The sequence below is a fragment of the Heteronotia binoei genome, chromosome 3 (genome assembly GCF_032191835.1).
Source record: "Heteronotia binoei isolate CCM8104 ecotype False Entrance Well chromosome 3, APGP_CSIRO_Hbin_v1, whole genome shotgun sequence".
NCBI classification, from domain to species: Eukaryota; Metazoa; Chordata; class Lepidosauria; order Squamata; family Gekkonidae; genus Heteronotia; species Heteronotia binoei.
Genome location: NC_083225.1, coordinates 162,529,125 through 162,556,079, shown reverse-complemented (window position 1 = coordinate 162,556,079; position 26,955 = coordinate 162,529,125). Strand labels below are relative to the sequence as shown.

The window sequence follows — 26,955 nt, the reverse complement described above, 5'->3', positions numbered from 1 at the left end:
ATACACTTAAATCAAGAAAAGTTCCACAGGGCGGTCAGCAAAAGGGCATAAAACAGTGACAGCATTTGAACAGCCTGTGCATAGCATGCATGATAAATGAGAGAGTTAGCTGAAGACAAGCTATGTATCAGTGTTTACCCTTCTGCTATTCAAAACCATGGTCTGACTACTAAAATTAATTGGCCATGTCTGAAGAACGGTGGTAGATGAATGTAAGGGCTCCATTCACTTCTTTTCCTAGAATTATGCATGATTCCGAAGCATGTACTGGGTATGCTTGTTCCATGTGGGAAATCAACAGAACAAGAATTCTCTTCCTCTCTCATAATTTCACTGGCATCTGAAATGAGGAGTGAACAAGAGCTCAATTAACAGGTGTTCTGCTCACTGCTATGCTAAGTAGAATTGCCAGTGTTTTCTGGAAGGGCTCCTGTGCTATTAACTTCTACATAGTGGCCAAAAATCTAGTGAGTGAAGTTGTTTCTTCCTCTGATCCCACAATTATGATATCTTTGTCTGGAGAAAGGCATCATCTGCTGACTGAATTTCTCCCTCTTATGCCACTGGAAAAGCCCATGCAGAAAAACAACAACAGTGTGGGAAAACCTATAGCTAGTCTAATTTTTATGAAAGTATTCCAGACAGGAAACATTGCCCTGGAGTGGTGATGCCAGGATATGGAGCCTGGGTTTCTGTTTGTGATGTCTAAAACAGTCTTGCACCATGTCTCCAAGGTGTTGAGTAGAAACAGGCAATGCTTTGTCAGCACTGAGCTCATTCTGGGGTTGAATTTCCTGGTCTCTCGTATGTATTCTCAGGGAAGAGGCTTACGTCTAAAATGTGTTTGTTTGGTAAGAGGTGCTCTCCCCCGCCCTCCACTTTTCATTTTGGACTCTGATTTAGAATAAAGGGTTTGTAATGTTTACTGATGTGGCGGAGAAAATCACCTACCTCAAGGGCAGGATAATCCCAGATTGATTTGGCCAGCCACCTTTCTCTGTTCCTTCACTGTTCCATGCTTTCAGTCTACCTGCTATTCTTCTCCTCCTGAATTTCAGTTTAACTAGGACAAATTCTAAAACGAATCCTGGAATCAGAGCAGGCACTGGTTCAAGCCCCTTGTCTCTTCCCCCACTTTACCAATCAACACACATTACTAATCAAACACCAAAAATAAAACACACAATCCTGATTTATGTATGATTACATTAGGCTTCTTTTTTGTTTGATATTTTACTGATCTGCATGTGCACACCTGTGCATTTTTAGATCGCCAAACAAAAAAGACATCTGGTACAATTGTATATACAACCCTATCAAGACTGCTTCTGTGTAGTGTTTTATAAGAACATAAATGTACGCAAGTAATGGGGGGAGAAGACACCAAAGCAATGGAAAGTTTTGGAAAACTGTGCATGTAAAGAACTCTGTGCAAAACGTGGATAATAAAAAAATGGAAGGATGGAGGATGCCTGGTGAACCAGTTTGGAAACAAAAGCAGATAGGTCAGAATTCCCAGAAAAAATCTGGATGAGGAGGATTTCAGAAGTATAACTGAAATGAATTCTTACTCAGATTAGAATGCACGTTTCAGGTTCATTCTCTGGAATCTCCAGTTCAAAGGATCAGGTGGGAGCTGATGTGAAAGACCTCTGCATGAGTCTCTGGAGAGCTGCTGCCAGTCTGAGCAGACAATGCTGACCTTGATAGATCCAAGGTCTGACTCGGTAGAAGCCCACCTTCATAAGTTCATGTGTTCTGCCTCCCAAAATTCTCATTTAGTTCTAACAGATATAAAGGCACCATCTTTTAAAACACTGTAAGAAAGGCCAGTAGAAATAAAAAGAGCTGGGAAGCAAAATACCTAAACTCATTTTACACCTCCCCCTTGAAACTGGAGCATTCCTTTGAATGGTTTGTGTACAGCTAGAAGATGTTTCTGTGGGCTGGAATGCCCAGAGCCAAAACCTGTAGACTGCATTCAGATTGAGAAGGGGCCATGGCTTGGCAGTGGGGTAGAGCATCTAACCTTAATCCTCATCATCTCCAATTAAAAAGAACATTGAGGACGTGATGTGAAAGCCTGAGAACGTGGAGAGCCACTGCTCTAGGTAAATAATACTAACTTGGATGGACCCATGGCTTGATTCAGGGTAAGGCAGCTTCATACGTTCATGTACCCCAGCAATAAACACAAGGCTGCATTTTAGCTGTCGTTTGAGTCACGTCTCAAGCAGAATGCCATGCAAACAGCATCCACGTCCTGCCATGCAGACGACTAGGGCAATGGATAGATATTTGTGACTGAAGATAACTTGTGAGTGTGTGTCTGTCTGTGTGTAAATAACTAAATATTTCTCTGACCTATTTTATACGGTTTGTCTTGTTAGGGAGCTTATTCTTCCTCTTGCAGGCTTGGTTTCTTTCCTGGTTCTCTGCGATGGGTTTGTTTCCCTGCAACAGCAAACTAAGTGCCCCCCTCCAGCTCTGTCCACAAACATTTCAGTCAAATAAACACTGAGTATTATAAAAGAAGGTTTCATACATGCAGCCCTGCGCAGTTGAATCTGGGCATGACAAAACAGGAAATGCCAGCACTCCTATTTGAATTAAGCAAAAGCAGATTCGTCATGGAACATATAACCTCTTTACTTTCCTCCAAGTGCTGTGCATATGGATATTTCCCTCCCTTTTTAATGGAGGTAAAAACAAAATGTTTCCAATTTCACACCTCATGTAGCACAGCCAAATGCTACATAAACAACATAAAGAAATGTTAGGCAGAGCAAGGCAGGCTGACTTCAAATGATGATTTTCACGCCCCCCCTCCCACCATGTGTGCTCAAGGTTTGCAAGAAGAATACATAACAAACGTGTTGGCTAAGGCCACAGTAACGGGCTTTTCTGGTGTTTAGACTGCTGTTGCCAACCTTCGTCAAGGACGTTATTAACAGTGGACACATTGATCCAAACGGCATTACTTCCACCACCAGACAAGGGAGAGCAATGCACTACTCTTGTCCAGCTTTCTGCTTTGTGGTGTCGTAGGACCGAACAACTTGTGACTGCGAAACGACCCCGTGTTCTTCTTGAGAAAATGCATACCCATCTAAAAAAAAGCAGAGAACAGAAATTTTAAAAGGCTTAGAAATGACAACAGCTTGCTTGTTAAATAGTTGGACATAATAATAACTCAGATGGAGAAAAAGAAAAGAAGAACAAAAGAATCAGTTCCCCTCCCCAGATCACAAGTTTTTTGTTACACGTCTCCATTGTTTTGCTTTGTATGAAGATTTCTGAGGAATTAAGGTGGTTTTCTCAAGAAGAGGGCTACATTAGTCCCAATGATCTCACTCAAAGTTCTGTTCCGAAGATTTCTTTATTATAACTTTCGTAGGGCAGTTTCACACAGCTTACATTTCCTACACAGAAGTAGCAGGAAACCTGTGTATAGATCGTAGTGTGCATTTCACAGGCTAAATCAGGGATGTCAAACTCATTTGTTATGAGGGCTGAATCTGACGTACATGAGACCTGATTGGGCTGGGACATGTGTGTCATAAAATGTAATGCCAGGTAGCAGAGATATAAACTTTATAAAGGGACACAAACACAATTAAAGATATTAATTTTAAACTTAAAATAAAAACATGCTTAAAATGCTAGCACTCTTGCAATATTGTGTTTATTTAACAGTCTCTGATAACTGACCTCATGCTCTGAATTACTGCATCAAAATGTCTGTGCTATAGCAATTTTGAGTATGCTGTTCAGGTGTGTTTCTGCAAACTGCAAACCGACTTTTGATTTATTGACATTGCTAAAATCTCATGGTCAATGCTATGTGCCCTAAGACCCAGGAGAAAACATGAAATTGGTTGAACATTATACACTTTGTGCTGGTCAAGAACATGTGAAAGTACCATGACACATACTGAGGGCTATGTGTTTGTCTACAAAACTATAGTGTTCCCAGAAAAATAACTGTAACTCCTATGAGGCAGTGCAAGATTAGAGCAACAGCAACGCATAGTAGTCAGTATCAGCCTACTATCTGTGAAGTCTAGGTTCAAAATCTACAAGGAAATGTAGATAAAAGTCTACAAAGGAAATGTGCTGGGTGAACTTGGTCTGGACACACACTCTCATTCATTGGCTTGTTGCTATTCCTCATCTAGTTCATATTGCTCTCCTACTGAGAAAGACTGGACATTCAATACAGTGATAAAGAGGAAGTGGGGGAGAGGTGAACCCAGTTGCAACCAGGAGAGCAGTAGCGTAACAAGTCAACAAAGAATGCACAAACACACTGTAGCAAGGCACACAAAAGCTCATATCTTTGAATAAAACTTTGGTCTTAAAGGTGTTTTGTATTTCTCCACTGCTATTGAGGCAGCCTGATAAAAAAAGCTTTGGGGCTCTTTCCCACCCTCCACCTCCCTTCCTCCTCAGAGGGGAGGAGCTTCAGTCAAAGAGGGAAGCTGGGCTGGGCTTGCTATTTTTCTCGTGCAATTCAGGCAGCCTTGCAAAGCAAATTCTGGGGCTCTTTTCCAGTGAAGCTGAGGTGGACTTCCTATTTCTCCCCTACAATTCATGCAGCCTGGTAAAGCAAGCTCTGAAACTCTTTCCCAGTGAAGCTGGAGTGGACTTCACATTTCTCCTGTGCAATTTAGACAGCCTAGCAAAGCAAGCCCTGGGGCTCTTTCCCTCCCTCCACTTCTCTTCCTCTTCAGAGAGGAGGAGCCTCAGCTGACAGAGGGAAGCTGGGCTTGGCTTGCTATTTCTGCTGGGTGATTCAGGCAACCTTTCAAAGCAAGCTCTGGAGTTCTTTCAGAAGCAGCCTGGCAAAGCAAGCCCTGGGGCTCTTTTCCTCCTTCCACCTCCCTTCCTCCTCAGGAGGGGAGGAGCCTCAGCCAGCAGAGGGAAGCTGGGCTTGGCTTGTTATTTCTGCTACCCGTGATTCAGGCAGCCTGGCGAAGCAAGCTGTAACTGCTCTGGAGGAGAAAGCAGGAGACAGCCACTTGCTGGCGGAACGGAAAAGAGCCCTCTGGGGGCCAGTTCCAGCCCGTGGGCCATATGTTTGACACTCCTGGGCTAGATAGTTTTATTAAAGGGCTGCAACCAGTTACTGCTTCTTAGCACATGGACACATGCAATGAAAACAGAAAACAAAACATATGCCTGAAATCATCACACATTACATGATAATTACACATTTCTGAACTTGGTAATATAATTTCTGAATAGAAAATTTAAAATGCATGAATTAGCATTTAGATCACCTCTCCTACTTAAACGTTCATCATATGTAAGGAAAGAAACCAGTTTTGTGATAGAGCAAATTCTTTCCTGCCTCCTATTGTTCACACATGAACTGGGCACAGATGACATTCACTGATTCGCAGAGCCTTAGAAATGGGTGACATACAACCCCCTGGAAGCTTTAGACAGTGAGCATTTGGTCATAGATGGGAAAGGGAGCATAAATGGATTCAGCTAACCCTGCCTGTCCAAACAGGTGACTAGAACGTCTCTCTGTTACTGGTCTAGCAAAGGGGAAGCCCTAACTGTAGGGTAGAGAGAGCATTAGTACACGCAGCATTCTTAGCTATGTGCAGACTCCTTGAAAAAATGAACATGTCCACAGGAAGCTAACTTATATTGAGTCAGACTACTGGTCTGCCAATGTCACTATTGTCAGATGGCAACAGCTCTCCAGGGTCTCAGGTGGTGGTTTTTTATATCACCTACTATCTGATCCTTTTAAATATAAAGCCTGAACCTGGGAACTTCGGCATGCCAAGCAGGTGCTTTACTTCTGAACAAGGTGACCTGCTAAGAAGCCTCCTTCTGCATACGGCTCACCCTAACTATATCCTGGAGAGAGTGTCTCTAAATCTTTATGCAGCCTTGCTTGGCTCCTGAGCATCTGATGCAGCATAGAATATGTTGTTTTGTACATCCCATTACCACGATGGTTAGGAACTTTTTAGATTGGCCTTTCACAGTTTCAGTTTCCTTGTGAGGAGAGCATACAGGATGCATATACAAGTTGAGTAGGAGAAAGAAGGAGAAGTAGAATAGCATCAGTCCTTCAAAGGCAAACTATCCATCTTCCCCAGAACTGTTTTGTGCCAGTGGACTAGAACTCCGGACTAGAGCACCCAAAGTCGACCTTCAGTCTGTTCCTGACATGCAGGTCTGTAGCTACAGGGGGTCTGTGGGGGCCCTGCCCCCGGCCTTCCTGCTGAGTGCCCCAACTCAGATGCCACTGACCTTTCCTCCCTCCCCTTCCCCTGCCACCACTATGGGGGTTAAAGTTGAGAGGCTGGGGGCCGCCCCCTCCCTCAGCCCATGATTTAAATTGCGTGGGAGGCATACCTGGGAAAAGCTGCCACTCCTCCTGGCCCTTTAAATGGCATGGGAGGGGCAGTGGCTGCTCCTGGGTACCCCTACCGTGCAATTTAAATCACAGAGGAGGGAGGGGGCAGCCCCTGGCTCTCAGCTTTCATCCCTGCAGCCTTGCTGTGGTGAGGGTGGAAGGGAAGGTTAGGTGCCCTGAGCCACAGCGGCAGCCAGGATAAGGGAGCCATTAAGTACCCCCTGGCTTTTTAACATGCTCCCAACTTTTAAAATCCTAGACAAAAATCCAATGCCTTGTAGTAACCAGTCACTTAGCAAGCAGTGACCAGTGACTACTAATAATGGCGACTTCTGCTATTAAGATATAGAAAAACCTAGAAAGAAGTCTATCCATTTACTTTGCTCTCTAGAGTAGTATGTCCCTTAACATTATTCTGCTTATGCTGGCCAGGCTCTTACAGCTCTGAATTCTCCTCAGGTTGAGCACTTAGTCCTAGCTCCTGTTCCATGAGGAGAAAACAGTCTCCATGTCGTGACTTGTGGGGAATTTTAAAGAAACGCTTGTGCCAGAAGCAAACAGCTCATATTTTTCACACTGGGAAACCCTTGAACTCTAAGAGAGCCATCCTCCACCCCTGAGGCAGAACTCCACCATGTACAACACTTTGTGTGCCATGTTTAATTCAGTCCTTCCATTTGCTACAGTTGGAAGGACAAAGAAAAAAAGGCTGGTATCTCTCTCTGTCTCTCTCCTCCTCTTTTATGGCCCAAGAATTGACTAATTGTACATTTCCACTATCTTTAGAAACCAAACAATGAAGATTCCGTCTCACACTTACAACAGCGCCTTTTGAAAGCTTGAACTTCACCCCAACTCCCACTTTTCAAGCTTCACCTATTATTCCATTCTGAAGAACAAGTTACTTATTGTTCACAGTATTTACAGCTGTCCAAGAGTGGAAGAGCAAAGTGGAGGGGAATTTAGTAGAGGATCAGACAAAAAGCAGTCCTGAATTCTTAGCCTCTTCAATCATCTGTGACTTGAGGAGGATTTCTAAGTTATCTGATGGTTTGGGAGCTATTTGTGGTGGGAAGCAAAGTTTGTAATATAATCAAAATATAAGGTTTCCTATTTTCTGGATGCTATCACTCTGCCTGCTAAATTATAGAAGTATCTTGTTAGTTTTGATATCCCTTCTCTGAGAGAGATTACAGTTCAAGTCTTCCATTAAGGCTACAGTTATATACTAAAAGTAGTTCCTTAGCACAGCTGACTGATTGTTTTCTTGGTGTTTCTATAGGGTCGTGTGCAATGAGCAGATGGCATCTATGCCATTTTTTAACCTCAAAATATTTGTGTGGAGATTTCATACACCAGGGGCTCCTTAAACTGAAGGAGGTGTTTATGAATTTGTGGGGAGTGGGGGAGGGAGAACTCAAGAATCAACAGATTGTTCACAACTAGTAATAAAACTCTTGAAAGTCAGCATAAAAATTGCACTAGCATGCCGGGCTCTGGTTCTGATCGGGACTACACCGCAAGGTTAGATAGGACTTTCTCTACAATTCAAGTTGCTGACTGAAACTGACAACTCCTTGGCTGTTATTAGTCTTGGAGAGGGAACAGAAAAGAGAGGGGTCCTCTCTTTGCCAGTGCCTTTGCCCTTCTGGGGAACCAAACTACAGAACTTTATCTAGAAGGTCAATGCCCATAGCAAGCATTGTAGGAATGAGCAAAAAATGTATGCAACAAAATGGGACCTCTACTAAGCTTGTTTTTGTATTCTGAGAATACAGCAGGGTTTTAAAAATCAGCAACTGAGTATCACTGTATCAATATGACATTACAACAAGTTTTCCTTCAAGAAAAAGTAAGTCTTTATCCCCTTTTGTAGTGGAGAGATAAGGGGAAGGGCAAATGTTAGCAACAAAAGTGGCAAGAGGCTTACATTTTTTTAAAAAAAGCAGGGAATTCAAATAACTTGTTACACATATTGTTACAATTTTATATTAATATGACAATATTAAATTGCCAATTTAAAAAAAAATCTGGAAAGCCCTGGTGGTGCAGGGGATGGTCCCTGATGGCTGCTGCTGGGAACAGCAACAAGGAAATTATGGGGGAACCTGCCACACGGAAGTCCCATTCCCACTATGCTGTACTGGTGTGTGGAAAGCAATTTAGAAAGGGACAATTCTACTTATAGATTCATAGAGTTGGAAGGGACCTCCAGGGTCATCTAGTCCAACCCCCTGCACAATGCAGGAAACCCACAAATACCTACCCCATCAATAATCTTGATTCATAAATTGATTAATTTAAAATGTGGAGTTGGAGGGGAGTTTTACAGATCTTAAGGAGTGCCAAAAAGTCAAATCATTGGATTCCTGATCAAATCAAGCCTGAACTCTCTTGTGGAGCTAAAATGACTAAACTGAGGCTACAATACTTTGGTCACACTATGAGAACAAATGAGACAATGGAAAAGACAATGTTAGGAAAAGTTGAAGGCAGTGGGAAAAGAGGAAGACCTAACATGAGATGGACTGACTCAGTCAAGGAAGTCATGACCCTCAGTTTTGCAAGACCTGAGCAAGGGTGTTAATGATAGGATGTCCTGGAGGATGTTAATTCATAGGGTTGCCAGAAGTTGGAAGCAACAATGTCAGTTAACACACACACAATCTATTTGATATGCAGATGGTTTCTATGCATGTAAATAAAGTCTAGCAAGATTAGATTATAATCTGTTACTGCTGTTACAAATAGTCACTGTGCTTATCTTGCATACATTTGAGTTTTGCACAGAAATGTCAGACCAGAATGCTTGCATTTCATTCAATTTGACCCAATTGCTTTACTATTTTTTCCTTCTATGTCCATGTTGGTGTGGGTCACTACCAAATGTGCATACAGTTCATATATCTGATGAAGGGGACTATAATGGACAAAAAAATTACATCGCAATATATAGTCCTTAAGGTGCCACAAGTCTTCTTCCCCTTGAGACCAATATTATCCAAGAAGAAATTGTCAGCTGGCTACAACCCCCTTTTTTACTTAAGATTATCATGAAAATTTATGTTCAGAAAGAAAACAGGCATATGATGGCCTCCTACTCTCTCTGGACTAGCTCGTTTAGCATTTAAGAAGGGCAGGTGAAAAGAGCTGAAATTTATTTTGATACCTTCTTCTTCCTTCCTATAGCTTAACAACCTGTTAAAAGCTTAGCAATGCCTTCAAAAATACACACGACCTCATAGGTCACATTTGACAGCACAAGTGTTCTCTGGCATGCTACATGTGCACAGAATGTTGTTTTTCACACTTTTGTTCTGACAGTTGTCATACAACCCCTCCTGCTATGCATGAATTTGTCTGGAGAGGAGGGTTTTAGCATTATTATCTGGTTTTCAGTGATGCAGCTTTGGACCAAATCCAGAGCTTGTGGGGTGAGGGTACAATTCAACAATGCTTTACTCAGAGTGTTCCTATAAATAATCTCTGAACTGGAATCCTCTCAGCAGGATATAATAGGCAGACATACCGCCTTATGTAGTGAGACCAATGGCTTGCATAATCAGGTGTCTGATTTCCAAAAATGGTGTCAACCAAAGCTTTTATTTGTCATGTTGTCTATGTATGAGAGGAGGGCATCAGAAATAATGGATGGAGGGCCTGCTGTAACTATCACTGATCGAACAATTGTCATGGTGTAATAGAGGGGCTACTCATAACCACCAAAGAAGCCCAGGGAGCTATGCAGAGGTAGGCAAAGGCAAACCACCTCTGTTTGTATCTTGCTTTGAAAACCAAATGAAGGGTTGCCATAAACCAGCTGCAATTTGATAACACTTTCTACCACTATTCTGTCAACCCATGACATGGACCAACAGACACGTTTTCAGCTAAAGATGCACTTGCAGGGTACAGCACAAGCATGTAGTTTTGGTTAAGAGCAATCACTTGTATCATTTACAGGCAGTTTGTGGGACAAGGGCAACATCCGACACATGAGGGTTACTTACAGTGCAATATCCTAAGCACAATCACACCCCTAAGCCCATTGACTGAGCCCATGAACCAGTTGTGTTTCCCAGGCAGCCAACTGTGAGGAAAAGCCCCCTACTTTTCATACATATGGACATCGTGATCACCAGTATGGTTGCCAGGGTGCCTGGAGATTTGACTCTCACACATCTTCTCTAAGAAGTGGACTTTGCCCACGGTTTCTAAGGCTTATGTGGCAGCTTTGCATTCTACACCTCTGGATGCGTGTTAGCCAGAACTCTGCTCCTTGTGTGCCCAGTCTTGGCCGCTGCAGTGGAAGAAGCCAGACCACCATGTTTTCAGCCTGTCTCCATGAACCAAAGGCTTAACACCACCAGAATCCATCTTGCTTTCCTGATCCAAGCATACCCTGCCAGGCTGGACTCCATTCCTTCTTAGTGGGAAGCTCGCATACACACCCTGTGTCACCCTTGGCCTGCAAGCAACCCATTTGCCTCATGAATGGATTAATAGCCCAACTGTTAGTCCTGATTGTTTAGCAGAACCTTAAACAATGTTTCCTGCCCATAAGCTGATGGGATAAGAAGAAGAACATCTCCTGTCATTGTCAACTCTTTTGTCTACACCGGGGATACGTAGGCCAGTATTTGATTCCCTATTGTCACCTTCCCAGATAATCCCATTTAACCTTAAGCATCCAGCCATTCCCATTTCTCACCCCAGTCTAATACCTTGGAGCCGCCTCAGGCAACATTGCAGCTTGGAAATTTCCAGGTTCACCGGACTAAGGTGATGTTCATTGGTCAAAACTGGCATCCAATTTGGTGTCAGCAAGGGACTCGCCATTGGCTCTGCTAATGTCCAGCCTTCATGGTCATCACAGAGCCTCCCCCTGCTCCTCCCCAAGACCTCCCAGCCCCTAAGGGTCTGAGGGAGCCTATTTAACCTCCGACCCAACTCCACTCATGTGCGCATCTAACAGTATCCCAGGTCCGCTGTCTAGATCCATCCCCAATTCTGGCCACAGTTTTGGGTCCATTTCCCCTGTCCTCTTATGTCGCCATTGGAACCTTCCTTGAAGACTACGATGGTAAATATTACCCTGTCTGTTTACCCCTATATGTTCCCCTATCAATCTATCTGTGTTTCTTAGGCCTGTGTGAATGTGTGATTGTTTTGTATTTTTATCTTGTGTGTAAGAACTATCATTCTAAATAAATTACAATTGGGTTTTATTAAATTAGAGTCCATTTATTGAACAGTACACTCTGGATGGTTGAGCCTGGTATACATTGGTAAAAAGATTCCTAATAAGTCAGGTGTCCACCTAACTAATTCCCCAACCTCGTTTTGAGGGCATTTGGCTTAACACTTCTCCTTGTCTTGTCCATATGGGGCAACAGCTTTTGCTCTGTGGTAGGTAAAACTCTCTAGAATGGCTTTACCAGAGTGAGTGTGGAGGGCACCTTCCCTGGCTGCATTTAGAAAGGCATTCAAGACAGAGGGCCTTTGGAAGTGAACTGTTTTTGACTGATTCAGCTGCGTTTTTAAATTCACAGGGCCATCATTATCTGTATGGTTTGGGTTGGGGTTTGTGGATAAATGCCTTGCCTCCTGGAGAGGTGGCAAGCAGGCTTTAAAGGCTTCTGTCTCTGAGCCTGAGACAAGCAGGAGGGGAGCGGAATTAGCCCATGGCATCACAGAAACAGCTGGGCTACCTCTTAAGAGATGCTGGTGGAACTGGCAGAAGAGAAGATAGGTTCAGCCAGATCATCATCCCCCTCCTCCAGGCAGGAAACAAAGTAGGGAGCGTGTTGGGCTAGACCAGCACCAGAATGAGCTGGAGATGTTCCAGAACACATGGGGGTTCCCAGGATGCCTCCCAAAAAGGAGACAACAGAAAAAGAAGCCTGGGACCAGATAAAAAGGGGTGGAGAGTGATGTAAAATGGGCGGAGTCAGAGGCTAAATAAAAGCAGGGTGTGACTCAGAAGAGGAGGCTCTCTTGATGCTGTTCATTGGAAGAGAACAGACTGCTGAGCTTTGGACAGCTGCCAGCGGCCATATTGACCATGTGGTTGGGCTGGGTTGTCTGGGTGGATGCAGGAAGCTTGAGGTATCCTTTAGAACCTTTTGTAACTTACTAAGTTTAGGATTGCCTGTTCTACTTCATCATCTCATCGAGCATGTTTTGAGAACCAAGGAGAGAAGGATGTGATTAAAACCAACTTTCATTGGTCCTTTTGGTTACTGATTTGGTGCTGTGCTAGCAGTATGCTTGTAACTTTTCTTTTCAGTAAACATTTTAATATTTTAAATGCTGGCAGAAAATCTCTGTGCCACACAGTTCCCCAACTGCCTTAGGCCATGCTACTTTAAAAGGAGAGTCCTGGGAAGGGGGAAGACAAGCAGCCCAGGGCAATGGGTTGCCAGTTCTCCAGGGGGCCCCAAAGAAGGAGTTTAGTCCCTGTGGTAATCAGGTGCTGAGGATAGCAGGAGACCTTGAGGCTGGTTCTCAGAACTGCAAAGGGCCCTGTTCATCTCAGTTTGGTTCTTTTCTAAAACTACAGGAGGCGTGCACTGTTCTAGTCTATAAATATTCTATAAATATTCTGTTCTAGTTCTATAAATATTCAACTTTTTGTAGGGTATTAAGATTTTAAGGCTAGAAGTCTTATTTTATTATTTCCCAATCCCAACAGTTCAGGTTTGCAGTGCAATCCTAAGCGAAGTTACTTAGAAGGATGTAACTCTGCTTAGGGCCATACTGTTCATCCACTAAACATGCTTTGGTGTGCCTTCCATTCATTTCTATAGAGCTTACATAGGAGTCCCAGGAAAACCACCTCCTGTCATTCACTTCTTGTGGGATGCCAGTACCATGAAATATTTACACATCATCTATTACTTACGTGGCACTCCTTGCTGGACAGAATGAGCACGGAAGAGACTCGGTGGTGTTTTTCTGCCAAGCCTTTTTAACAAGTGGTCGCGTTCATTCACGCTGCAAGAATAAAACCGCACAAAATGAGTCCCCGAACATCTAAGAATCCAGCTAATGAAATAATGGCTCTTCTTCTAAATGTGAATACCACTGTGATGCTATACAGACCTTGCATATGTCTAACACCTTTCTACCAAAGATCAGCACTCAGTCAGTTCTAATATGCTCATGGGGGTGATCCATAATGGTTTGGCCATACACATATCAAACACACATTAGCTGGAAAGTTTCTACCAACTTTGGACAGCTTGCAAACTTTCTTTGGTTCCAAATGACTGTCAAGAAAAAGTGCAATGTGATGTTATTAACCATATGCTCAACGTTTCTGTTACACCTGTCTGCAACAGGATATTGAGTCTTAGTTGGAAACAAGTGAGACACCTCAAATACTTCACAATTTATTCAGGACCATATAGGTTTTTACAAAAAAACAAATGTACAGATCAGTTAGCAGAGCTAAACCCTTCTAATCCCATTGACTTCAATAGTCTCGGAAGGCTGTAACTCTTTTTAAGATTATACTAGTAGTCCCATAAAACGGTGTGGGACTCTGAATAATTTTTTTGAAATGCCTTTGTTTCTCCCACCATTAAGCTACCACATTGAAACTGTAGTCCCCAGGATGGCTGCAGGCAGTCTAGCATGAGACTTATTTACTCTTGCTCAGAAATTACAGTAAAAGCTCACTGGATAAGCAACAAAGCATTTGTTGGGCCAAGCGTGATGCCCATCGGGTTCCACAGAGGCCATGTAAAGCAAAGAAAAGACACAGGCAGCTTAAACCAATTAGGTAGAGCTTCTCGTACTGGGAGGTAGAGCTTCTTGTACTGGGATAAACTTGCCTACAACCATTTCCTGAAGTGGTGAAACGGATCTAATTTCCTACTCTCCTGAAAAGAAACAGTAAACATAATACAGACTAATCTCTGCAAACTCATGCCAGTACTGCTGCAAGTACCCCAAATATCTGGCATTTGGTTTCCAATAGATAAGCCAACACAAACATACTACTGCTGCCTCAGGATACTAAGCAAAACATAAACAGGTACACACAAGTGGTGAATTTTCAACCTCTGTCCACATGCCTTCTTTGTGTACTCTAACTGTATCTCAAAACATAGAAGCAGGAACAAACCCTGGGCTAGGGGAAACCATACACTTTAACTAGATTGTTTATTATACCTGAAGCCCTGGCACAACACCCAGCTGTTATTATGATGCAGGAAAGGGTGTGAAGGCCTTTGCAGACATTGAAGGGGTACCCAGAAAGCAAGGCTGGCCTGAGGCGTTTTTTGTTCCCTAAGCAGTGAGGGAGCCTTGCACCCCTCTCCATGGTGTGGGGAGTGAGCTGGAAATCCACCATATGGACTCCTTCCCTCCCATACTACAAAGCCTGTTATCTGCACATCTCCCCCCCCCTCCAAAATGCTAAGGAGAGGTGAAGTGAGGTAGGAGACCACTGTACACCCTTTGCTCATCCATCTATGGGGAGGCAGGAGTCCACTGCATGCCCCCTGTAACGAAATGGTTAAAGTGGCTGGTTTTAAATGGCTGCTGTTTGGGGTTGCCAAGTCCATTCAAGAAATATCTGGGGACTTTGGGGGTGGAGCCAGGAGACATTGGGGGCGGAGCCAGGAACAAGGGTGTGACAAGCATAATTGAACTCCAAGGGAGTTCTGGCCATCACATTTAAAGGGACAGCATACCTTTTAAAATGTCTTCCTTCCATAGGAAATAATGAAGGATAGGGGCATCTTCTTTTGGGGCTCATAGAATTGGACCCCCTAGTCCAATCATTTGAAACTTGGGGGGTACTTTGGGGAGAGGCACTAGATACTATACTGAAACTCTGGTGCCTCTACCTCAAAAAACAGCTCCCCCAGAGCCCCCGAAACCTCCAGATCAATTCCCCATTATACCCTATGAGAATCGATCTCCACATAGGGAATAATGAAGTGCTCAGCAGATGTTTCTCTCCCCTCCCCACCTGCTTCTGGCAACTCTGAAGTGAGGGATTGGCCTCTCTACTCCCGAGTTACTGCCAACTTCTTCAAAGTAACACAGACACGCCGTCCCAAGAGGAAGCCTTTCAATCGGAGACTGAAGCCTCTGGAGGTGGAAAGGCACATGGTCCTCTGGGGGCGGGGCTTCCCCTGCCGGCCAGCTGACTGGGGGCGGAAAGGAGCCTGGGAAAGCGGAAGAACCTCCGCTGGGACCTGGGGATTGGCAAGCCTACTGCTGTTTGTAGTTTAGGTGTTAAAATGTCCTCCTCCTCTGGCCTACAAGGTCCAGCAGCACTTGGGCCTAAAAAAGTGCGGGAAAAGGAGAACTTCCCCAAGGGGCGGGATGACCTCTAGATAGAGTCTGATCCAAGCAGGAAGCAGGCAGTCTTGGTTCTACTGGAGAGGGGGAGAGACTCCTGTGGAAGATCTGTGCAGGGTGAACAGGCCACAGAGGTGGAGAACCCTGCAAGTCAGAGTTGGAACCCCAAGGCATTCAGCTACAACCAGTCTGGGATAGACTGGAGGTTTCCTTGTCCTCTGTAGAGAGAGAGAGAGAGAGAGAGGCGAAGGAGAGCTGGAGGCCTGGTGGAGAAAGATCTGTCCTGCATGGCAACCTCCCAGGGAGAGAGGGTAGTTAGGGAAGTGTATAGGGGTAGAGGACTGTGTTTTTCTTCTGGTTTATTTGTGTCCTGTTGGTCCCCAGTATAAGCTTTCCCTTGTAGTCTGCCTTGCTCAATCAATATATATGTTCCCTGTTTATAATGTATATAGTTTGAATAAATCCTTATATTTTTGGAATTAACTACTGGAGTTGTGCTCTGACCATTTAGTCTCCCCTGCTCTGCACATTACCAAGAAAGGAAAGGGAATCCTGGGAAGGAAAAGGAGAGGCCTTTTTTGGGCTGCCAACTCTCCAGGACTACCCCAAAGATTGGAGATTTCACCTTCAACCAAGGAGATTCAGCCACAGGGGTCTCACTGTCCCTCTAAGATGGCAGTGACAAATTCAGTGAGTGGTGGCAGCAAACTAAGGAAAGGTTACACCCAGCAGGGGGTGGGGTAGGGTGGCAGCAGGACTTGCAAGCCTCAGACGGCTGCACAGTTGCAAGGACTGAGGGCAGGTGCCTGTTCCGTCACACACCCCTAGCCCAGCATCATTGTGGGAGGAAGGAATGGAAAGACAGAAGAGTGGAGTGGGAAAAGGAAGATGACCACCCTCTTCCTGAGGAAGGAAGAAATGAGTAGGGTCCCTGCAGCTGGGGCTGCTGCTTGCCATGACCTATCCTGACACCACAGTGGGGCAGGCAGGCAGTAACAGCAATTGTGCTTGCCACGATTCTCTTCAATCTCAATGCCCTAGGCGATCACCTAGGTCCCTGCCAGAAAGCCTTGCAAAAGCCATTGCACATCACCCTGAAAAGCTGCTGGGTAGATTGTTCATGTGGCTTTTGCTATCCATTATATATATATATTGTAGTGAAATGTCAGCAGTATTGACTCCAGCTGTATGACTTCAACCAGGCTCTAACTGGACACCAATTAAATAGCAGGCAGACCTCTCAGGCTAGGGAGGCTTACTTAGAATGCCAGAGACTGAACCTCGACCATTCAGAATGCTCTTCCACCAAACCTTGGCCCCTTCCCTAGATGCGACTTTACTCATGTGATATGGGGTAATGGCCCCTAGAATAACCTGGGTCTGCAATTTTGGTCACCATCATGAATTGGGCAACTACAAACATGTGGAAAGATTATTTGGGGTTTTATGATATTTTGTATATAAATTTCCCTGAAAAATGGCAATTATGATCACCATCTTCAGATACTTGAAGGGCTATCATATAGAGGATGGTGCAGAATTGTTTTCTGTCAGACCAGAACCAATGGGTTGAAATTATATCAAAAGAGTTTCCATTTAAACAGGAAGAACTTCCTAAGAACATAAGAGAAGCCATGTTGGATCAGGCCAATGGCCCATCTAGTCCAACATTCTGTGTCACACAGTGGCCAAAATTTATATATATATATATATATATATATATATATATATATATATATATATATATATATATATATATAAGCACACACACACACACACTGTGGCTAATAGCCACTGATGGACAGCAGTTCCACAGTGGAACAGGCTTCCTGGGGAGATGGTGGGCTCTCCTTTCTTGGAGGTTTTTAAACAGAGGCTAGATGGCCATCTGACAGCAATGCTGATTCTGTGAACTTAGGCAGATCATGAGAAGGAGGGCAGGAAGGGTTGCATCAGTGCTTAGTTCTTGTAGCCCTTTCTTGCTTGCCCACTTTGGGGTCAGTCAGCAATTTTTCTCCAGGCCAGTTTGGCTAGGGATCCTAGAGGTTTTTGCCATCTTCTGGCCATGAAGCAAGGGTCACTGGGGATGTATGTGTGTGGTGGCGAAGTATTTGTGAAATTCCTGCATTATGCAGGGGGTTGGACTAGAAGACCCTGGAGATTCCTTCCAATTCTACGACTCTATGGGAAAAGGTGGACTCAAAAGTTTTAATACACGAATTTGATTTGGCAAGGGCAAAATAAATTATTTCTACAGTCCTTATTAAAAAGACAGGTCTTCTAGCTTCCATTTTGGCAGTCTTTCTGAGACCATGTTTGAATTTGGACTTCCCCATCAGTGCGATATGATGGGGACCCAATAGGGGAAAATGATTTAAGACATTATCATTCTGAATTGTAACATATCCTGTGTCCCAGGCCCTAACGCTTTTCCATCTCCAAAGGGAAATGGGGGGTGGAGTAGAGAATTCTTCTAGGACAGAAGCAGCTAAGCCCCCAATTAACAATTGTTAAAAAAGGGAGAGTCTCTGCCTTTCAGGCCCTCCTCCCCTCCGGAAAAGCAAGCAGCCCCAAGCCTTGGCAAGAAGCATCTGTCTTTACACATTCAGATGAAGAGCATCAAAACAAATAGAATAATTCAAAGCTGACCACAGGGTCCCAAAGGCTTATTCGTTAGAGTAATTAAAAAAAGATGAGCTTCACCACCAATTAACCTACTGAGCACTAATTAACGTTAATGAGGATTTGAGGCACTCACTACAGAGTGACCCAGAATGTCCTCCAGAGTTCACTAATTGGCTGGTGGCAAAAAGCAAGGCTCACGCATAAGGAGAGGTTAAAGTGTTTGCAGGTGTCTCCCATATAACAGGCTCATCTTGGAGAAATGTGAGCATCAGTTCAAAATTCAGGTCCTCCTCCCCCCCTACCTCTAACATGAATCTGTGCGGTGACAACGATTTGTGAACGACCCTGCAGAATATTGGTTGGTAATTTCTAACAAACAAAAGGTCATGCTCTTCCTGGGACTTCGTGCCATTGAAATGCATAAAAGCACCACTGATTATTTATGCATCTGTTATTCATTTCAGTTTGGGCTTGCTTCCAAGGAAATATGTTTAAGATGCCTTTTTTTTTATTTGGAGCTGCTGTAGAGGCCTGAGATCCTGCTGGCACAGGAAGAAAGATGCTGGAAAAACAGGGCCATGTAGGTGCGGGCAGGGCTCACACGGCTGCTTCTGTGCTTTTTTTAAAAAACCTCTTTTTTAAATGCTATCAGGCTTTTCTATATATGTTAATACTGTGCCATGAAATAAGCAATTTTCCCCATTAAAAATGCAAATTGTTCTGTGAAATAAGCCCATTTTCACTGTGAAATACAGGCCGACACATGGCCTACTTTTCACTGAAGACTTCATCCTGAGGCTTACAGCTCCCCTCTGGTTCTTTATCAAAACTATAATTCGTAATAATGGTTTTTTACAAAACTAAGTTTCCAGGGCCAACATTTATGACTACGGGTTATATTTTTTAATTTATAATTTTGGCCAAAGTGACATCCCTCAAAACTCAGCTAAGTAATGGGCTCCTTCTCTTTCAGCCGCCAATAAGAAATGTGTTTTTTAGCTTTGTTCTTAGGAAAACTTCCATACTGGCACCAGAAAGAAAAGCCTAAATAAACACTAAGAAAAAGCAAGATTTATAAGGGTGTACTTCTCAGATCGTGCACGGCTGCTTTACGGGCACCTCTAGAAACAGAGCCACCTAGGCGTGTCAACCTCCAGATGAGGTCTAGTGTTCTATCAGAACTGATCTTCAGACTGAGATCAGTTCCCCGGGAGAAAAAGCCAATTTCAGGGGTGGGGGGACTCTATGGCATCAAATTCCTGCTGAGCTTCCTTCTCTACCCAAACAATGTCTGCCCTGGGCTCTACCCCCAAATCTCCAGGAACTTCACAACCTGGAGTTGGCAACCTGACCAGGAATGGATGGGGGTATAGGCCCTAGAATCTATTCAAGCTATTTAACTTTACTGGGAGCAGGCCTCATGGAATAACATGTTTTCTGGGGCATCCTCTTCAGCTTCTTTCTTCGCATGTGAAACTCAGGTCAATTTACTCAGGATTAGGTATGAACAATGAGGAGGAGAGTCTTCTTTTATCGGTACTACTTTTCTTCTCAACTTCACTTTTTTATAATCAAGTCAATTTGCAGCTTTCTGTGCATTATGTTATCTCAGCTAAGAGACTACCTTACCTATCTTTTACACTTTCTGTAGACCCTGGTGATTTAATCTTGCCTTTTAGCTCTCTGTTTGCTTTTATAATCTCTAGGAATCACAGCTCTTCCAAAACTCATTTTATAAGAACCTCTCAAATAGACACATTAGGTTTTCAGGAACACTGATAAAATCATAATCAAAAGCATATTCTTTCTCTCAAAAAATAACAAAGGTGCTATGTAAATTTGCTCACATTTTCTATTTTTCTGGTTTTTAAAATTATAAACTGGCTTTATTTTAAGGGGAAAATCCCCATCAAATTAAACATGGAACAGCCTTGTACTCAGCCAAACCACTGGTCTACCAGAATTAGGTTTGCCAACCTCCAGGTGGTGGCTGGAGATCTCTTGGGATCAACCGATCTCCAGGCGACAGAGATCAGTTCACCTGGAGAAAATGGCCGCTTTGGAGGGGGAGGCTCCTTTGCTCCCCAAACCCTGCTCTCCCCCAGTCTCCACCCACATATCTCCATTGATTTCCCAACCTGGAACTGGCAACCCTAACTATGATAAGTACCATCTACTCTTGCTGGCACTGCCCTTTCAGGATGTTTTACATCACCTGCTCCCTGATGCCCGTGTTTGAACCTGGGATTTTTTGGCATGCAAAGCTCTAAACCACAGCCACTCCCCAAAACAGGCACATAAAAGCAACTACAAAGATAAAAATATTTATTAATTAATCTCTGTTCCAATAATTACTACCCTTTCAAACTACCATTATGGCTTAAAAAGAAACCTCTCCTATTCTTAGTAAATTGTTATATTACAGCTTTGCTTTAGCCACTGAATCATAGAAGGTGTTTGAGAACAACACCATTTAATTCTTGCTGGTATCTGATTTGTCTTTAGGTGGTCCCAAGTTGGTGCTACATGGATTTGATGACAGTGATCATTAACACTGTAAGGAAATATTGATAGGACTGAAGGGAATATGGATAGACGGATTAAATTGAAGATTTTCATGGAAGTATGTTCTTATTTGTACAGTGTCCTACCAAATATGGATAAAATCCACTTCATAATAATCACTACATCAATGTTTTACCAACTTATTTTTTAAAAAATTATCTGGGATGATGTTCAATACCAACCATACTGTATTCTTTGCTCTTTTAAAATTATTTTAGCCACAGTTTCACGAATGATTGTTTTAGTCATACTCCTGTTCTTATCGTTTCCTTGACAGTACCCAACAATAATCAAGTGAGAACCTATAGTGCAGAACAGCAAAAGACTTTTGATTGCATTGGTATTAAGTTTGTAAATCACCCATCCTCCAAGGAGCCCAGGGCAATTATATGTTGTTGTTTTCTCAAACACCCCACTCAATTTCATCCTCATAACAGACTTGTGGGATAAGCTAGACTGATAGACAACCACTGGCCCAAGTACTTCTGGTGAGCTATGAGGCTGAAACAAAGTTTCCCTGGTTCAAATCCATCCTTCTGTTGACTCCATCAAACTGAACTGATCTGGCAGAGAGCAATGTCATATATTATTACTACTTCGGGAAACCTATAGCTTTGCAAGAGAGTAGGTGATGTGCTCAGATGCTAAAAGAAAGGAACTGGACTCTCTGGATTTGAAGACTTTCCCCACATACTGCTTCCCATTCTCAGACACAGGAGATGGATTTACTTTAAGTTTCCTGAGCAGAAAATGCACAATTCTATGTTCTGTACCAATAGACATGTTTGGTCTGTGGACTTTAACATATCCTCTTCTCAAATGATCAGGTAAGGTGGTGTTGGCCATGCTAAAAAGCAAAGTGAAAGAATTCTTTCCTTGCCTATGCTTTCAAGATTCCTCCATCTCCTGCCTTCTCCCACAGTAACAGGAGTTGTTACTGCTAAACACTGTTGGGTGAAGCAGATATATATATATATATGTACCAGTTCTATAGTCTTTTGAGGCCATTCAGTGGACAAACTTTGATCATGCTCTGGGATTAAAGACTGTCATTCAGGGGACAGAGTAGGAAACTCATTGCCAGACCAACTGGATCATCTCCACCCCGTCTATGGGGTGGGTGTGTTAAGGTGGAGCCAACATGAACTATTGATGGTACCCCCTTTATGTTTGGTGGAGTCAATGAGAGCCAGAAACAAGTCACTTTTCATAGCAGTGCCTAGATGTTATGAGCAATAAGAACACCCCTGCTAGATCAGACCAAGGATCCCTCAGTTGCCCTGAGCCTGCTTCGGCGGGGGAGGGTGAGATATAAATACAATAAAATAAATTAAATAAAATAAAAATAGTCTAGGATCCTCTTTCCCATGATGATCAACCAGATATTCTGAAAGGCCCACAAGAGTAGGGTTGCCACCCCAGCACTGGCAACGCCCAACACACACAGGGGGGCAATTGCCCCTGCCCAACTTTGGATCCTGCTTCTCCACCAAGCAGCAGTGAAAGTGGTGGGGGCTGGGGCAGGAGGTCTCCCATCAAAGCAGGAGACCTCATTAGTCTACATAAGAAGGGGCTCAGAGTGCAAAATTTTTCTTACTCTTGTCCTCTAGCACCTGGTTTCAGAGGTAAATTGCCTCTGAATGTGACTTAAATTTTGTATAATGTTATTGCTGTTTTGGTAGTATATTTTATATTTCATCTGTTACATGGCGATCCTATGGGTAGTTCATCATGAACTGTCTTGAATATGAGAACAATAGTCTATACATCTTAACAGTCAAAACACTGGAGATGGGAACTGTTGGCTCTACAAGCACCATGGCACCATATACTTTGCTTTAAGTATAGTTATTATACACAACAGGGTTAATCAGTACACATCTGAAGCACCTACTCTCTACAGCAGATCCAACTTTGAAGCAGGAGACTACACACAATGACACAAACATGTGAACATATGAAGTTGTCTTAAACTGAATCAGACCATTTGTCCATCAGTGTCAGTATTATCCACTCAGACCGGCAGCAGCTCCCAGGGTCTCAGGTCTTTCACATCACCTACACATTTGAATATATTTAAAAATGATCTGGTTGCTTGTTATTTATCGGAATAACAACCCAAAACACAGTCAAGTATACTTTTGTGATTCTGTACTGTCAATGGAAAGTTCGTCATGTGGCATCTGGAATAATTTAGTAAACAGTTACACTGATATCATTTCATGTTCATTTTACCAGTACAAAAAGTTCTAATGTTTTGTTATATATATATATATATATATAAACGAAGAGGAAAATCCTGTAAAAATACAAGTGACCTGGTTGTTCAGAACAGTCATGGAAATTTTATTTTTGGATATTCCTTCTCTGAAATGGTCTGAAGAACAGCTGGAAAAACTGAGCAAAAGTTCATTTAACTAGTGGGATTTGATTCTAAGAAAATACATATAAAGCTGATTGAATTCTCTGTCATTCCAACTCCTGCTTCATTTGGGGCTCTTCTGAACCCAGGTAAACCAGATCTTGATTTTATTTATGGCTGGATCAATGATGTCATCATATGACAATTTCAGACATTCACCCGGGGGTAATCTACCACATTACAAGGGCTAAAGCTTTTCAGCTTTAGACTCAGAAGGATCCCACCAACAGAAGAGATACCACACTTCAGAATCAGCCATCTCATTTCTACTAGGACCAGAGCCTTTTCGGTTCTGGTACTCACCTGGTGGAATGAGCTCCCCATGGAAATCAGGGCCCTGTGGGATCTATTGCAGTTCTGCAGAGCCTGTAAGATAGAGCTTTTCCGCCAGGCCTTCCAATGAGATTTGGACATCTGATTCCATCTGCCCCTCCTGTTGTATGCTGTACACTGGTTGGATATTGGCCAGACCTGTCTTTGACTGCTCATTGTTTGGAACATCTGTGATATTATCATCAGCATGCCTGGAGCAGATTCATAGATTATAGCCATCTTGTGCTTAACTAATGTTGTGAATTGTGATTTATTGGTCTGATGATTTTAGGATTTTAATGGATCAATGTATATGTTTTTATGTTGTTACCCATCCTGAGTCTACTTTGGTGGGATGGGCAGGATATAAATCCCATCAATAAAATAAAAATGAAAATAAAATGTATCATGGCATAAGACAGCTCTGTATATATTCAGTCTACAGGCCTTCAGTTCAGCAAAACAGGCCTTGCTCAGGCAATCCATCCATCATGAAAACAGGGCAGACAGACTGTGCAACAGAAACATTTCATAGTGTAGGCACTAGTTCACATTAAAGACACAACACGCAGTGGGGGAGAGTTCGTCAGCCCAAAGCTTTTCTCCTGGGCACCACCATTTGTACAAGTCGACACAACAGGGCATGTACAAATGAGCCCACACATTTCTGGATGCTAGGCAAGAATATCAACATGTAAAGATGCCTAATGTGGGTCACTCTGACATCATCACACAGTTACTAGGAATGAGAGAAGTGTCCCTTGGGAGAACAACCAAAGCAATTAAGCCGCAAGGCAATTTGTACCCCTCCTCTGTCCTTCTAGCTAGGCTTTAGAAGGGACACGGCTTTTCTTTGAACAGCACTGCTTCTCTGCATTCAGATCCAGAATCCCATCCTTACAGATATGGCTGCAGCTATACAAATGCAATTAGTTCCACCAATCATCCTCTTAAACTTCTGTTCAGTGATAAGTATTTTGTAATACTTTGCTATGAAAAGACAATGTAAAATAAACATACAGCAGGATACCATGTGAGACCAGACAAACAGATCCTGATGACAGGCTGCTTATCTTCCAGAAAACCCCCCAGCTTCTAGTGGGGAGGGGATACTTGCAGGAGTCCTTCTAATGAACACTAACATTTACTCAGAAGAAGCCAGCAGGATGCTGCTGCTGCTGCCACCACCCGAACGGCACACACTCAGTCTGTACGTAACTCATAAGAAACAAATCAACACTCCAAGGCCATTTGCATGACAAAAAAGGAGAGCAGAATATTACTGTGGGCTCCCAGCACAGACAAAGTGAAAGAATCACTACAGCACATATGATAGAAAGGTGTGTTTGTGTGTTTTTAAATTGTATCCAAATAGGACAGATTGTACGGTCAGGAATTTCCCAGTGCATTCCCAAAAGACAAGCACATGTTTTCAAGCAGGTGTGAAAGAGCCTGGACACAAACAAGGCAATAAAAGACAGAAAAGTTTTCAGAAAGCGCTCAAGAGGCCTCATTGTAAGCATGACGCTTCAACTTCAGGCAGGCCGAGACACTCCACCATTATCTAGTTTGCAGATGGACCACCCAGAAAACCTGGGTGCAATTAGGAAGGGGGGTGGGGAGAGAAAAACACAAATGTGCTTGTAGAGGAAGGGAGGAGGGGACCTTTGAGGGTGGGGAAACAGGCTAAAGGGGAAGGCAGAAATTTCTTTCACTGTCTTCATGCAAGCATTCCAAGAATGAAGGAAGTCAATCAAGAAAAGCAGTGCAGATGAAAGCATTTGAAAAGAGAACATAATGAAGTAGAAGGCTATGATAATACATTAAGTAACCATGAATCTCAACATGGCTGTTAAATTACAGAACAGCAAAACAGTAAGTTAACCCGACTGTGGAAAACTGATCACATATACTGAGATAAACTGAGCTCTACATACACATCTGCTGAAACACACATGCACACAGGCCCCTCCAGTGCCTTTCCTCAGTTTCCTGTGACAATTAATGATCTTTCAACCTTGATTTTAGTTTATGTACAAAAGCTGCAACCAACAGAGAGCTTGCAGTGAGGTCACATGCACAGAAATCTGTTTAAAGAACTGAAATCCCCTCCCTGTCTCCCTCCCAAACAACTGGTAGGAAGGATTTCTAAAAGTGCCTGGCCTCAGTATCTGTCCTGGGGTGAAAACATTTAGGATGGACTGACTGCAAACTAAAGTTTCTTATAATTACAATAGCATATAATTAAGGGGAGGGACGGTGGCTCAGTGGTAGAGCATCTGCTTGGGAAGCAGAAGGTCCCAGGTTCAATCTCTGGCATCTCCAAAAAAGGGTCCAGGCAAATAGGTGTGAAAAACCTCAGCTTGAGTCCCTGGAGAGCCGCTGCCAGTCTGAGTAGACAATACTGACTTTGATGGACCAAGGGTCTGATTCAGTATGGCAGCTTCATATGTTCATATTCAATGATATATTAAAATTTAAAAAATGTGGCATTTCCTACAAATATAACCGCTTCAACAATTGCAGAGGGGTTGCTGTACTAGTCTGCCATAGCAAAATTAAATGGAGGTCCCACTAGCACCTTAAAGACAACTATCATTCTACAAGAACATTTGGTCCTATTTTAACATGGTTCAAGGGTATCAACCTAGATATACTGAATTATTGGTCCTGTCTTATTGGTTCAAAACTTTTAACTTATAAATATCAAAATACATCAGGTTATATAGATTCAGGACTTCTGAGTTCGAATATCTGCCACTTCAAGGTCAGATTGTGCCAATGTTCTTAAAGTATTGTTTTAGTGAACTTTATAATAAATACATTTATTTTGTTTGTTTCTCAACAATAACAAAATTCCCTCTCACCCAAACTTTGTTGTTTCTTATGGCTGGGTTTTATCTCTCTTCCGTTTTGGCTCCTCACAGTCACCGTGGCTAGTAGCTACAGATAGATCTATCTTCCATGAATGTCAGTATAAGCTTCATGAATCACAGCTCATTCTTGAAATTTTTGAAATTTTGAAACTAGCATTCTGAAAGTTACTCTTATTGACACCTCCAATGTGGACACTTCAGCCCCCCCAAAAATCTGGTGACAAATTCCAAAAGGTATTAGCTGCTCATAAATTTCAGCGTGGATGCTTCAAACATCAAACAATTAGTCTCTTTAGAAAACAAGACATTTGCTTTGTAAAAATGTAAAAAATTCTGACTTCAAAACCCATTTTAATGAAAAGCTTAGGTCAACTACAGCAGGGGTCCCCAACCCCCAGGCCGGGGACCGGAACTGGGCCGCAACCTGTTTGCAATGGGCCGCGCAGCTTCACAGC

The 26,955-nt window shown here is 43.0% G+C and overlaps 1 protein-coding gene across 3 annotated transcripts in view; it reads right to left on the bottom strand.

Annotated features, from left to right (window-relative positions):
• Positions 1 to 1,198: 1,198 nt before the first annotated feature.
• ATP8A2 (ATPase phospholipid transporting 8A2) overlaps positions 1,199 to 26,955 on the bottom strand; it is a 499,041-nt gene continuing 473,284 nt past the window's right edge. For all 3 annotated transcript variants that reach the window (XM_060234774.1, XM_060234775.1, XM_060234776.1), the window contains 2 exons: positions 13,287 to 13,378; positions 1,199 to 3,109 (listed from right to left, as the gene is read on the bottom strand). In XM_060234774.1, the coding sequence (XP_060090757.1) occupies positions 3,012 to 3,109; positions 13,287 to 13,378 (190 nt within the window). In that variant the 3' untranslated portion in view covers positions 1,199 to 3,011. The remainder of the gene's footprint in view (positions 3,110 to 13,286; positions 13,379 to 26,955) is intronic.